The 14,197-nt window shown below is 63.0% G+C and overlaps 1 protein-coding gene across 1 annotated transcript; it reads right to left on the bottom strand.

The window, feature by feature from the left end:
• Positions 1-2,951: 2,951 nt before the first annotated feature.
• Positions 2,952-13,814, bottom strand: LOC119098327 (integrator complex subunit 5). The gene is made up of 15 exons (XM_037221249.1): positions 13,757-13,814; positions 12,663-12,959; positions 12,174-12,315; positions 11,528-11,692; positions 10,858-10,992; positions 10,332-10,432; positions 9,740-9,881; positions 9,215-9,427; positions 8,657-8,685; positions 7,829-7,888; positions 7,601-7,711; positions 6,765-6,929; positions 6,163-6,297; positions 5,115-5,300; positions 2,952-3,028 (listed from the first exon to the last, which is right to left on the bottom strand). Exons 1-15 carry the CDS (start codon positions 13,766-13,768, stop codon positions 2,996-2,998), a joined length of 1,926 nt encoding a protein of 641 aa, XP_037077144.1. The 5' UTR covers positions 13,769-13,814; the 3' UTR covers positions 2,952-2,995.
• Between the last annotated feature and the right edge of the window lie 383 nt (positions 13,815-14,197).

Raw genomic sequence — 14,197 nt, 5'->3', positions numbered from 1 at the left:
ACAACCCGGTCGAGGATCATCAAACGGCGGCTGGCCGTAGACAAAGGCGGCCGGGCGGGACATGAATCACCTGACGAGGGTGGTCGAAGCGGCGAAGAGTGCACCGCCCTTCGACCGCGCCGGCGCGGAGCGCGCACTGATCGGTGACGCGTTCGCTGCGAGTTGCTATGCTGGGACATAGTGTTGGTAATTAGCGCCCGGTCTATTTCGTGTTCGGCGTTGCCAGGTGTCGGTGGAGTGATGGAAAGCCGCCGGGCAGAGGACGAATCTAGTGCCAACCGTTTTCGTTTTTCATGGCTTTGTTTTTGCCCTCTGCCGACCCAGAGCTCGAAGCAGCACTAAAAACGGTTCGTTCCCGCCACGGTCCAGCGAAAATAACCACCTGCCCATATAGTGTGACGCACACGGTCTGCAGCAAAAAACGAGGTCGTCGGCGGGAGTTGGCGTCGGTTGCCGGCGGCGCCGACGTGTTCGGTCGTTCGTCGACGGATGCCGCGCCGAGCCGCGGAGAAGGGGGGAAGCAGTCAGCACGAGCTTCGCGTTGGTCATGAGCGGACGGCGAGGCTCGCTGTGACCCGGTCATGTCCTGACCCCGGGGACAGCACCGACGGCCGGCTCGGCCGGGACGTGCCGACTCCGACCGGGCCCGCGCCGGCCTGGTGCCGGCCCGGCAGCGGTGCCATGGCCATACCACGCCGTGTCCGTTGCATCGCTGCGTCTGGCCAGTGCTTATTTGATCCGCGTGCCCTTGCTGATCGAACGGGTTGCATGCATGACCTCTGGGGGCGGGGTTCGTGGTAAGTAGAGCTGGTTACGTGTACCTTGGACCCACCGCCGAGGCAGCGCGGTTCTGCCGGGGCGTGTAGTGACGCGTGCGGAGTTTTTAGCCAGACAGGCCCGCGGAGCGTCGGGCCGCCCAGTGTCCAACGCGAGCGGACTGCAGAGGCCGCCGCGCCGCGCCGACCCCGGTCCGGCGGCGGCAGCAGTGGCGGCGCCCGCAGCAGCCCTGCGGTGGCCTCCCCAGCGCCGGCCCGGCGCCCCACCCGGCCGCCGCCTCTGCCCATCCATCACCGCTCAAGCGCTATTAGTTACTGGACGCGCGATCCATCACGGCGGGCGGCGCTTTCCATTGGCTGATCGTAATAATAGGATTGCGGCGGCCACTCTGCGGGCTGCGATGAGTTGCTGCTCGCGGAGCGGGCGCTCTGCACGGGGGCGGTCCGACCCCGGCAGCCTGGGCCGACACCAGCGCCGCGCGGCTGACCCCCCCCCCCCTTCCCACCCGAGGGGCATCTCGCGGATTTCGTCGGGCTCGGGGCTCTGGTGCGCGAACGGCGTCGGCGAGAGCTGGAATTTGTGAGCGGCGATTTGGCGTGGAGGCGGTTTTTGTGTCATTCATGTGGTCGCGGCTATGGTGGCGTGTTGTGAGATTTGAATAAGGAGCTGATTGCTTTGCCGCGCCAGTGACAGCTTTCAACCGTTGGTTTAACGTAGGGTTTAAAGGCGAGTTAATCAATCAGCTGCTCCAAACTGGTTTGTGTGGTCTGTGCGGTCTTCCGACTCGGTACCGTGCACGAGCGAAAGTACCTGCTTTGCCAGGGAAGCCGTATGCGTGGGATGACCGGTGTTTTTGTGCGTGCTCATGGTTGGTCCCGTTTGCGTTTTGCGTGGAATGTTTGCGTCGTACCGCGTAATGTGATCCCAGTCACGTTAAGACTTAATCGAATCGGCAGCGTGACTTTGCCGCGCAGTCCCACCATGCCGTGTCAAACCGCACACAGCTGGCACACGTCGGCGAGCCCCGGCGGGCCGTCGTCGCCCCGGCGGTCGCTTGCGCGCGCGTCCCCGCGCACCGGCACCGGCTCCTGAGGTCGGCCGGTCTCTGTGCTCTCCGGCAGGCGAGCGCACCTGCGGCGGTGCCTGGAGCGGCTGCGGGACCAGGTACCGCCCGGCCCCGACGCCAGCCGCCACACCACGCTTGGCCTGCTCACGCGCGCCAGGGACTACATCCGGGTACGTCGGCGCCGCCGCCCGCTCAGCCTCGCCCGACGCCGGGCTCGGCGAGGGGCCCGCCGCCGCAGGGCAGTGGCTGGGATGGCCGCCTCTGGGCCGGTCCACTGCCGCTGACGGACCCACAGCTGTAGCTGTGTCTCTGAACTGGACCTCTTTTTTCAGATCACTGCTTTGTCCCAGACCCATGTCTCTTTACTCTGTACTGGACCATTGTCTCTGTACCGGCCGTCTGGCGCTTTACGGACCTCCTCTCTGTACCAGACTTATGTCTCATTACATATCCCCTGTTGCTGTACCGGACCTCTTTCTCCTTGCAAACCCGTCTCTGCACCAGACTTCTGTTTCTGTACCAGGCCCCTGCCTCTGTACCAGGTCCCTGTCTCTGTACCAGTCCCTCGTCTCCGTACCAGGCTCTTGTCCCTATACCATACCCCCGTCTCCGTACCGGACACCTGTCTCTGTACCAGACCCTGGCTCTTCACGGGCCCCTCCCTGTGCCTGGCCAATGTCCGCGAATCCCCGCCTCTGTACCAGGCCCCTGTCGCTGTACCAGACCCGTCTCTGTGCCAGGCCCCTGTCTCTGTACTAGGCCCCTGTCTCTGTATCAGGCCCTTGTTTCTGTACCAGGACCTTGTCTCTGTACGGGCCCCTGTCTCTGCACCAGAACCATGTGTATTCAGATTCTAGCGTAGTCTACCGGCGCCGTCGACCGACCGTACCGGCCAGCTGGCGTTGATCTGGAGGGCAAACAGTGGGCGACAAACACGACACTGGGATTGGGCTGGCGTCGCCCCCGGCTGGCCCCACTCTGTGGCGAGCCGGGTCCCACGCATCGGAGCGCCGACCTCACTCAGCGGCCGGAGCTAACTCGCTCGGCGGCGCGGTGACCGCGCTGTGCGGTTGACACCGGTTGGCAGTCGGTCCGTCGCCGTCGCAGTCTCGCGGTGTGTGTGGGTTGGCCACCGGTCCGCGGTGCTGAGCTTCAGCTGACGGCCGTGTATGCATCCGGCAGTCCCTGGAGGACAAGGACCGGATGAACCACCGCTGCAAGCGGCAGCTGCGCCGGCAGCAGCGGCGGCTGGCCAGCCAGCTGCTGGACCGGCGGCGGCCGGTCGAGCCGCCGCGCCAACCCAGCATCTCGTCTTCCGGCTACTCAGCCTCCGAGCTCTCCGAGTCGGCCGAGTCGCCCGACTCCGGTGAGTCAGCGGGCGAGCTGCACCACCCTGATGAGTCATCCGGCGAGTCGTGCGACTCCGGTATGTCCGCCGTCGTGTGACGCCGCGTGTGTTTAGAGTAGCTGCCGAGTCGTGCCGGTGTTGTTTGTGGCGTCTCTGGCTGCGGGTGATGTGGATGTGGATGGTACTTTGCGGTTGGTACGTCTGTTTCGGTGGACCTGCCTCATCAGGTAGGCTGGTTTTAGACGGCCAGGGTACGTGGCTTGTTCCCCTGCAAACGACGGACGCTGAGCACCGCATAGCCACGCAGCGGGCGCGCGGCCCTCAAACCCAGGTCGTCATGAAGACTGACAGCTGTGGCTGAGGGCACGCGGTCTGTCGCGTCACGTGACCTCTGCCAGACGGGCTGGAGTTGACCTGAGCCGCCGACCTGCCGCAGACGGGCTGGAGGTCATCAACAGCGAAGCGGCCAGTGGGGCGGTCGGCGCCGCCCATATGACCTTCAACACGCTGGAGTTCCTCGGCATCGTGGCATGCACGCACAGGCCAACTGTGAGCCAATGCAGGCCTAGGTGCGTGTTCACGTTCCGCTCTGGCTATGGACCTCCGTGCGGGGAAGGGCAATGCACTGGAGAGGCGGTGGAGGGGAGCTTTGAAATCCCATTGTGGGTCAGATGACGTCTTCCCTGAATGTTATCATCGAATGCGGTGCTGTCATGTGGCTGCATATGCCGCCCGTCGGGCCTTGGCACCCACTACCGAGCAGTGAGCTGCTGGCTGCGGTCCTGCCGTTGGCCCGCCTGACAGAGCTGGGGCCGCCAGCGCCGGTCCCATCCGCAGCCCGCGCGGCTGGGCCGGGCGGCACCGCCGCCGTCCGCGGCGTGGCACCCGCCTCGAACCGGCGTGGAAGCTGGAGTCGCGTCTGCACACGTGGTGCAGCCAAGCATGGCGCCTAAGCCGCCGGCCTCCGCCAGACCGAGCGGCGGTGGCGCCATCTCTCCGACAGCCATCTAACCGCTGTCTCCGTCCGTCTCCGCAGCTGCGGTCGGTCGTCACGCCCGCTGTGCAGTCAGCGGAGGCGGCCGCGCCGTCCGGTCCAGTAGCGCAAGACTTCACGCAGGCCCCCGCCTGGGGCCCGCCGCTGGCGCGCGAGAAACGAACGTCTGTCTTCGGTAGGGATAACCAGTACAAACTTGTCATTGCTGTAGAGCCGGTCTCGGGCCCCGTGCCGGCTTCGTTTGTCGACCGTACCCGGACAGTGCCCGGAGCCGTCGAAGGAATGTCCAGTGATCAGCGTCTGTCCGCTCCGTTTACCCAAAGGCCAGTCAGTTTTACCGAGGGGTCCGTGCCGTTATGAGGGCGCCGCCCCGACCGCTGTGGGAAGCTATTTCCGACGCCCGCCTTCGCCGTTGATTGGTCGGCGAGGCGCAGCAACAGGCTGATGGTTGCGTGCTGGTGTATAGCTTTATTTATTAGCATAAAATGCGCGACCTCCCCTATCGGCTTGGTTTTAGTGATACGGCCAGTGACATGAACAGTGGACGCAAGCGTCCTCTAGACGAAGTCTATTTTACCTGCGGCGGAACATGTGTAGCACATCCGCGCCGCCGCAAATTATTAATTAATCCTTGCTTTGTTCCGAATGTCCGCGAATAAATCCCGTTTGTATCGGCTGTTTGCGAGCGGCGTGCGGCGCCGCCACCGGGCGCCCAACACCGCGCTGCCCATCCGGGGTCTGCACGCACACCACCTCAGAACACTGCGAAGTCGGGCGGGCGCGGCGGCTGGCGTCCGGTCGGCGGGCGCGCGGGCGCCCGTCAGTCGGCCGGCGCGATGGCGGCCCGTACCTGCGGGAACAGGTGGCTAGCGTCCGGTCGGCGAGCGGGCGCGCGTCCGTCAGTCGGCCGGCGCGATGGCGGCCCGTACCTGCGGGAACAGGTGGCCGAGCGTGGCCATGTTGTTCTGCAGCACGAGCAGCAGGCGGGCCGTGAAGCGCGCCTCCAGCGGCGGGAACGAGCGGCTCGCCACGCCGGCCGCGTCGTGCGTGAAGGCCGCCGGCGACGGCACCGTCTCGCGCATGTACGCCCAGACGTCTGTCAGCAGCAGGTACACCTGGCGGCGGCCCAGGGCACGCGTCAGAGGTGGCAGTACGCGTCAGAGGAGACTGGTGGAAGTACGCGTCAGAGGAGGCCGGTGGAGGCACGCGTCAGAGGTGGAGGCACGCGTCAGAGGAGACTGGTGGAGGTACACGTCAGAGGAGACTGGTGGGGTACGCATCAGAGGAGGCCGGGGGAGGCACGCGTCAGAGGCGGAGGTACGCGTCAGAGGAGACTGGTGGAGGTACGCGTCAGAGAGACTGGTGGAGGCACGCGTCAGAGGAGACTGGTGGAGGTACGCGTCAGAGGTGGAGGTACGCGTCAGAGGAGACTGGTGGAGGTACGCGTCAGAGGAGGCTGGTGGAGGTACGCGTCAGAGGAGACTGGTGGAGGTACGCGTCAGAGGAGACTGGTGGAGGCACGCGTCAGAGGAGACTGGTGGAGGTACGCGTCAGAGGAGACTGGTGGAGGCACGCGTCAGAGGAGACTGGTGGAGGTACGCATCAGAGGAGGCCGGTGGAGGTACGCGTCAGAGGAGACTGGTGGAGGTACGCGTCAGAGGAGGCCGGTGGAGGGCGCGTCAGAGGAGACTGGTGGAGGGCACGTCAGAAGAGGCCGGTGGAGAGACACATCAGACCGGGTCCCATCTCAATATCTACCACGAGGCTTATGGCTTCTATCATCAGGTCAACCCCGTCGGAGGCTGATAAACCAGACTGTGGACCTAACCAGAAAAGGCTTCACCCATACACGATTAAAATGCCAATGAGTCCCGAGTGCGGGAAGACTGGCGAGCGATCGCGGACGTCATATCCACCTGCCATGACGTCACACCCCTCGCCGTGGGTTACGCCGGCCCCGTGTGACGTCAGACCCACCTCGTGCGAGGTCAGCGTGGCCAGCATCTCGGGGATGAGCGTGAGCGGCGGAGGCAGCAGCTGGCCCAGCGCCATCACGTGCAGCAGCCGCTCGGTCACGTCCAGCGGGCCGGCGCTGTTGCAGGCCTGCGTCTCCTGCAACCGGCCCACACGGCCGTCTCAGCACCGCGCTGCTCCTCTCCGCCGCAGAATCAGGTCACGTACATACACAGTCGTGACGTCACATGCACACAGTCGTGACGTCATACGCACACGTTCGTAACGCCACACGCACACGTTCGTGACGTCACGCGCACACCGTCGTGACGTCACTGCACACGTTAGTGACGTCGCAGCACGCGTTTACAAGTGAAGATGTCCGTGTCGACTGGGACTGGTGCGGACGAATGGCGCAAACGTGTTGTACGAACATTTTGCATTACTTGTAGCGGTTTCAGTAACTATGAACGAAGTGGCTGACAGGGCGAGCAGAAGTCATCCAACGACAAATTAATCTGCCCGCTAGGACGACAATGTGAGCATGCTGGTGATAGCTTGCAGCTTGACCATATCGCCAGAAATGCAGGCTTACTTTGCAGGAGACCCCCGTTTACGTGACTAACCGTAGTGGAGGACCAATGTTGGATGAGCGTGGCGGCAAGCGCGCGCAGCAGCACGGAGCAGTAGCAGATGGCGGGCGGCCGGCGCGCCACCAGCTCCAGCAGGCACCAGCTGACCGGGTGGTGATCGAAGAAGCGGCGCATCTCCAGGTCCCGCTCCATGGTCACCTGGCGCGCGACCCATCCACTCGTCAGATGTGCCGCCCGCGGCGGACGGCCGGCCGTTGGAACACGTGCGGGACGCGGCTCATAATCAAGGGGGATGAACTCGACTCCCGCGCCGCCAGTCGGAGCCACATGCAAAAGGCCAGGCTACACTACGCGCCGCAGTATGTGGGGAACGAGTGGGTTTCGCGTTCACCGCTCAGAGGAAGGTAGGGGCATGGTGACGAACAGGGATGGAGACGACACGGGGCGGTAAGCCATCGTTAAGACAATGCAATTCATGCTCGGACATATAACTCAAGGCGGATGCCCAGGGACTGCCTCCATCGACTTCAAACACGGTTTCACCACCCACAACCCAAGCCAGCAATGGCGCGCCGAGGAGAGTATGGGATGACCGGCGGTAACGTGCTGCTGCTGGCAGCCCTGCTACCGACTGCCACGCCAGTGATGCTGATATGTGGCCCGGGCCCGCGGCTCGGGGCGCCGGTGGTGTAGTGGTTCACTCGTCTGCGTTAACCACTGCGCGTCTGGGAAACCAGAGGTATGGGGTTTGGCACCCCGCGGTTCCCGCCCTTCCTGCCAGAGTGAGAGGTAGGCAACGCCAGATAGCCTCAGCAGCTGAGTGCGTCGTAAAGCCCCAATGACACACACAGGGACCGAGGCTCGCCCACCTTCATAAACTCCTCATCTGGCCAGGGAAGGCCGTTGAACATGACGTCAGGGGAGATGAACTCCACAAGCAGCAGCGCGAGCGTGCGCGCGCCGTCCTCGGGCGCGCGCGCCGCCGCCACACAGCGCGCCACCGTCTCCACCAGCAGCTCGCAGTTGAGCCGGGCGGCGGCCGGCGGCAGCAGGGCGGCAGCCGGCCCGGGCCGGCGCCCGGCGCCGATCACACCCGCGTGGAAGACCGTGGTGTGCGCCTGCGGCACGGTCACCAGCCGCGAGAGACGCCGGTTCTCCTGCAGCAGGGGGCGGGCGGCTGGCCCAGGCGCCGGCCGGCCGCCCGCCGCCCCCAAGTACGACGCCTGGTGCGGCTGCAGCGCCGCGTGCAGCAACGCACGCAGCACGGCCGGCAGGCAGACGGGCTGCGCCGCCAGCCGCGCCAGCAGCTGCTGCGCCAGCCGCGCGCGTCGCAGCATCACCGCCGGCCGGTCGCCGCGACGCATGCAGTAAAAGAGATAGCCGACCACGCTGTCGGCCAGCGCCAGCTGCCGGCTGCCGGCCAGCGAATCGGGCAGCTCCAGCAGCGCCAGCGCCTCGACGGCGGCGTCGGCGGTGCGCAGCTCGGTCATCCGCTCGGCCAGCAGCGGCGCGCAGGCGGCGACGGCTTGCGACAGCGGCGTCTGCAGGCCGGCGGCGGCGGCCGGCGGCCGGCGTCGCTCCCAGCGCAGCAGCCGCACCACCGAGCGCAGCACCTGCTCGGGCGCCGCGCTCTCGGCGGACGCGTGCCGGATCGCCTCCTCCAGCACCGACGCGAAGTTGCTCTCGAGCGCACGCAGCAGGCGCAGCAGGGTGGCCAGCCGCAGCTGGGGCCGCTCCAGCAGGCGGCCCAGTGTGTGCGCCGCCGCCGACGCGCCGCGACTCGTGGCCGCCGTGGCCAGCAACTGGACGCAGCGGCGCGCGCGCTGGTCGTCGGCGCCCAGGTGGGCGGCCAGCTGGGGCAGCGCGTCCGGCAGGGCGACCAGCAGCGGCACGTCCGGCGCCGAGCCCGGCTGACAGCCGAGCACCAGCCGCTGCAGCTCCGAGAGCACCCGCTCTGTCGGCACGCACGCACACAGCGGGGGCAGACAGTGAGTGTAGGAGGCGGCGCACTGTCGGCCCTACACCACTGTATGGACACCGTCAGTACCGCTGTCACGCACTGTCGGCCCCACACCACTGCATGGACACTGTCAGCAACGCTGTCACGCACTGTCGGCCCCACACCACAGCACGGACATCGTCACTACCGCCGTTACGCACCGCCGTGCGAGACAGCAGACACGCACGACAGCACAAGTTTTAAACATGGTACGGGTGAGAGCAAACACGCAGACTAACAAAGCCCCGACCACAGATTTGCCTAAAGCATACTAAGGTGGACGGGCAGGGCTTCCACGGCGCAGGTTGGTTACAAGTTGCAACAACGATCTACAAACAAGAAATGGGTGCCCCAAGTCATCATAAGTCACATCTCTGCCTCCACGGCACCTCAATGTCCCTGCAACCTCACACATCGCAGGTATGCGATCCCTCCAGTTTGGTGGATGCCTGCTCTGAGGCAGGGTCGCGTCGGTCAGACTCACCAAGCAGGTGTTCGGCGGCGCGGCGCACGTCGTCGCCGTGCGTCGAGTCCGGATCGGCGGCGCGCAGCAGCAGCTGGAGCGCGGCGAGCGCGCCTCGCTCGCAGCGCAGCACCAGGTGGACGGTGAGCGAGAGCAGTGCCTCGGCGGTGGCGAAGTAGCGCGGGATCCAGCCGGGCACCTGGGCGGCGACCGCGGCCAGCTGCGCCACCGTCACTGCGGCAGGCAGGCCGTCACGTCACCGTTACGTCACCCGTCACGATGCCGCGTCACCGGCCGCCGACGGTGACGTCGCGGGCGGGAAACGATCAAGACGCTCGTCGCTGGATGTTTGATCAGATCTACGCCAAGAAAGCTATAACATAATGGACATATAAGATGGGATGATACGACATATAACATGAGCACCCCCAGGAAGGAGGCAATGCTCCCACAGAGAGCCGACCGAAGTTAGTGAGCCGAAGGACATCCCGTAACCAAGGCGACAGCCGCGAGGGTGCCGTTCACCGACACGGCGGCGGGCCTCACCCGTGCGGAGGATCTCCGTGGAGAGCGTGTCCAGCAGCAGCGGCGACAGCCCGGCCAGCTGCAGGAGGAACGGCACCGTGGCCAGCCGCACCTCGTCCGGCGGGCCAGCCGGCGCGGCCGACGGCGACGGGCCCAAGCTCTGCTGCCGGACGCGGGGGACGCGGCGTCAGCGGCGGACGGCGCAGCAGCGGCGACGGCGGTGGCGGCGGCGACGGCACACCACACTGGGCCACTGCTGACGCCGCGCCACGGGGCAGACTCATCGCGACACGGGCCCACACGGCTTCACAGAGCTCATCACACTGCGACACGGACTAACGCAAAGTGATGGCCAGCGCGAACAGGAACGGGCTTTCACAACGCTGCCGCGATCTTACTACCGTCATTCTTATCAACTAACAGTTAAAAGATCTGTTGAAGCATTTTGCGGCCGACGCTAACAACTACATTCGCAAACACTGCAGCCTGACAACATACACAGGGTGTGCATCGGCAGTCGATAACTTAACGGTGCCTCTGAACGCGGTATGGTGCGACAATCGGGCGAACGCGGAGTGCGGTGCTACACACGCGCGGTCCCCGGCATTTCTACCTGGATCAAGGCCTTGAGGGCGTCGCAGATTTCAGCCGAGTTTCTGGCGGCGAGATGCCCCAGGATCTGCACGACCGAGCTCCGCTTTCCCGGAGTGCCCCCTGAGGCAGCGTGCAGCAGGTCAGCTCAGCTAGAGCTGACGTGAGCCAGAGTGTCTCACATCCCAGGCCCGCTGCCCGGACAGCGAGGTCACGACCAGGACAGTCACGCAGATCGCAGTGACATCACGCTGATCCCCGTGATGTCACCCTGCCACCAGCTGCTGATGGAAGCAGCGCCTGCTGCACGTCCTGTAGCCTTCACACTGGCTTTTGCTACGCCCAGCACCCACAAGCTAAATACAATACGTCTTCGCCGCTACGCTGAAGCGCAGCGGGAGCGAGGCTGCTCACGCGGCGCCGTCTCCCGCTGCACAACACGGCCGCTGACCGCGACAGCGCCGCCGCCGGCCGCTGCCGAGGCCCCGGCAGAGCCTGGCGAGACTGGCCGGCGCCGGGGCCGCCCAGCTCGGGCGGCGTCTGCTCACCGGGCGCCGCCGCCTGCTGGGCGCAGAACTCGCGCAGTCCCACGCTCAGCACGCGCTCGATGATGGTGCTGGGGAAGCAAGAGCCAATGTGCGCCACCACCCAGTCGAAGTGCGGCGTGTACGCTGCCGACGTGTCTGCGGCGGACGCGGCGCGGTCAGTCGCCTGTTCAGGCCGCGGGGAAGGGGGGGAGGGGGGGGGGGTGGAGGCGGCATCGAGTGTACGCACACATGACCAGTACGCAAGTACGCACACATGACCAGACTCAGTCGAACACACCAGCCGCGCTCATCACACTGAACACGCGGCCCAGGTTTTGCTTTGGGTATGACCCATGAAATCTGGCTGTGATATTGTAAACACCATGACGGAGAGGCATCAAATGGCTGACGAACATCACTGCTGAACAAACCACGACCGTCTGCAAGGTAACTTAGTCAACCCTCAACTTAACCCACAATACATATTTAACAACACTTTATTAAACACACAGGCGCCCTCAGGCGGCCACGCAACTTCTCAAGAGTACGTTTCTAGCCACCAGCCGCACACGTGTCCCCTGGGGAGGAGGACATGTGTAGAGTGGGGGGAGGGGGGGTCTGTGTGGAGTGTGTGTGTGTGGGGGGGGGGGGGCACATCCCCGCCGACGGCGCGGCGCAGGCCGGGACTGACCGAGCAGCGGCTTGATGCAGACGTCCGTGTCGTGACGCACGCACAGCACGGTCACGTGGATGAGCGCGCGCGTGGCCGGGCAGCACAGCCACAGCTGCACCAGGTCGTTCAGGCCGGCCGAGTGCGGCACGTGCGCGCGCGCCGAGTACCGGGACGACAGGCGACCTGGCCGCGAGTCGGGCGTCAGTGCGGGCTCGACGGCGCCGCTCACACGTGGAAGCAGCCGAGACGGCCCACGCCACGTCGGGACCGGAGCGGCAGGCCACCGGCGCACGTCAACAACAGACGTCCGTCGGCATGGCAGGATTATACCAACAGACAGGGACTCCGGGCTCGGATACGCAGCACCGGGCTTCTGGACGGCGATGTGTCCAAGAGGCCTCAGAATCACGCCAGCGATCCAGTTCGCCACGTTCGAGCTGAGCCCACCGGCCAGGTTACCTGCTACCTCCAGGCATATTCAACACGCCACGTTCGAGCTGCGCCCACCGGCCAGGTTACCTGCCACCTCCAGGCATATTCACCAGCTGCTGCTACCCGAGCGGCCCAGCGGCCAGCGCGGTCTACCGGCCCGCCTAGCGCCGGCCAGCCGCTGTCGTCGGTGCGCTTCGCGGGCGGAGGGGCGGCGTCCGCACACGTGCCGTACCGAGCAGTTCGAGCGACCAGGCCGAGATGACAGGCGCCCAGGTGTGCGGGTTGGCCTCCAGCAGGCCGGACAGCGCCTGACTGATCTCGCCCACCAACTCGTCCTCGCCGGCCGCCGCCGCGCTCTCCGGCACGTCACCCTCCTGCCGCAAAGCACGCGCCCGACTCTCGTGATGGCGACACAGTCGGCAGTGGCGGCAGCGACGGCAGCGACGTAATCGTCGCTGATGGAGACGCCGAACACAGCAACTTCTTATCCAATGACTAGGCACGTGTTTGAGCTTGAGCCATGCGGATGCAAGCTAGGAGCAAATCCGGTGTTACGAGTTCGTTACTAACGCATGGCTTACGAAACAAAGGAAGCTCAATGTCCATAGTCAGAGGCCTAGTCGGTGTCAAAACGGACCCCAACGGACATAGCCAGACGCGCGCCACGCTTGTTCCCATCACCAGACGCGGAATACCACCACGTCCGCTGGCCAGCACCTACCTCCAGTTTGGCGACGAACTGAGCCGTGCAGCCGTCCAGCACCGAGCTGAGGTACTCAAGGCCGGCGTCGCGCGCGGCCGGCAGGCTCTTCAGCAGCCGGAGCGCGATGTGCGTCAGCTCCGGCTGGCTGAGGCGCGTCTCGTTGGTGGCTGCCTTCAGGAAGCGGCGCAGCTCGTCGCGCAGGCCGTCCGGCCGCTCGGCCGCCGTGGCCGCGGCCGCCATCGTCTTCCGCTCGGCGGCAGGCGGCGTCGCGCGATCCCACGACGTCACAGGTACGGCAGTGTGGCGCGCGCTGATCTGAGGGTGGCAATGTGGTCAAAACATACATTGTGTGTTGATATAACATACATAGTATCACGTGTTGATACCTGTTGCAACCAAGTGAGTTGCTGCTCTTTATTCTTGATTTTGGAGCTTTCTGGACTGACCCACAACATGTCTTTATTGATTTTTTTTATAACAGAAGGGGAATTTTGATAATGGAAAGGTCAAGGGGTATGAACACAGCCATCAGTGAGAGACATGGAAGATCTCTACCTTTGCAAGAAAAGCTTTCCTTTCATACAACTTAAACAGAACACTGCAAAATCATAGACATTAATGTGCATTTGCAAACACACCCATGATGCTCAGTGTGCACTGATACTGCTCCATGCCTCACATAGCTCTAGTGAAATTGTCAACAACTTGTCATGCCATATGTCTTCTCAACTTACTTTATTCATGGTTATAATTTAAGTGAAAATTGTTCATGTCACTTTAAACATGCAATCACAGCTGTCTTTATTATATATCTTCTCAACTTACTTTATTCATGGTTATAATTTAAGTGAAAATTGTTCATGTCATTTTAAACATGCAATCACAGCTGTCCCAAACAATCTTGAATGCAAGTGCCATGATCATAACCAATGTATGTGATGTCACAAAGAATCCTAGCTGGATGTGTTAGCAGAACACCATACCTTCTGTTCATAAGTAACTCTCATGATAACTGCATGTGAGACACCAGGATTTATGTCCACACATATGATGTCTACCCCAATGATAGAAACTGAAAATTACTCTGTTTGAAACATAACGGACACATTTACCTCACCCACCATTGCTCCTTGGCATGAAAACTGGTCACTTTATAAGTAAACCTTTTGCATCATTTCTGGCTCACTTTTGATCCAGTCTGCATCTTGTCACTGAGGTACTGCACAAACCAAAAGTAGTGTAATCTGTGGGCTAGGATATCATGAGCAGCACTGACAGCATTTATTTTTTGCTGTTAGACTTTTTGCAAACCCATCCCACACCCTTCACCTCAGTGCCTGTTACCATAGGTATGCTCTATTGATCAGACATAGTTCCTTTTGTACCAAAAGTATTGCTGTTATGCTACAGGGCTTTTCATGAATTGTTTCCTATTCACCATTTATTCTTAGAAATATATTTTCATTTGATTATTCAAAATATTTTGGCAGGTATATATTTGAATGTGTGTATAGAAAGATGAATTCGGCACATTGCACACAAATAACCATTTA

This window comes from Pollicipes pollicipes, unplaced genomic scaffold (genome assembly GCF_011947565.3).
Source record: "Pollicipes pollicipes isolate AB1234 unplaced genomic scaffold, Ppol_2.1 Scaffold_4740;HRSCAF=5597_pilon_pilon_pilon, whole genome shotgun sequence".
NCBI classification, from domain to species: domain Eukaryota; kingdom Metazoa; phylum Arthropoda; class Thecostraca; order Pollicipedomorpha; family Pollicipedidae; genus Pollicipes; species Pollicipes pollicipes.
This window is presented reverse-complemented; position numbering and strand designations above follow the sequence as displayed.

What these genes read in the sequence shown, in the direction of transcription:
- LOC119098327 (XM_037221249.1), bottom strand. An exon ending in TCTCGGAGCTGCAGCGGCTG is followed by an intron (nt 7,889 to 8,656) that starts GTGCTCGGCTGT and finishes CCCCTGCTGCAG; the next exon opens with GAGAACCGGCGTCTCTCGCG. An exon ending in CCACGCTGACCTCGCACGAG is followed by an intron (nt 5,301 to 6,162) that starts GTGGGTCTGACG and finishes GGCCGCCGCCAG; the next exon opens with GTGTACCTGCTGCTGACAGA.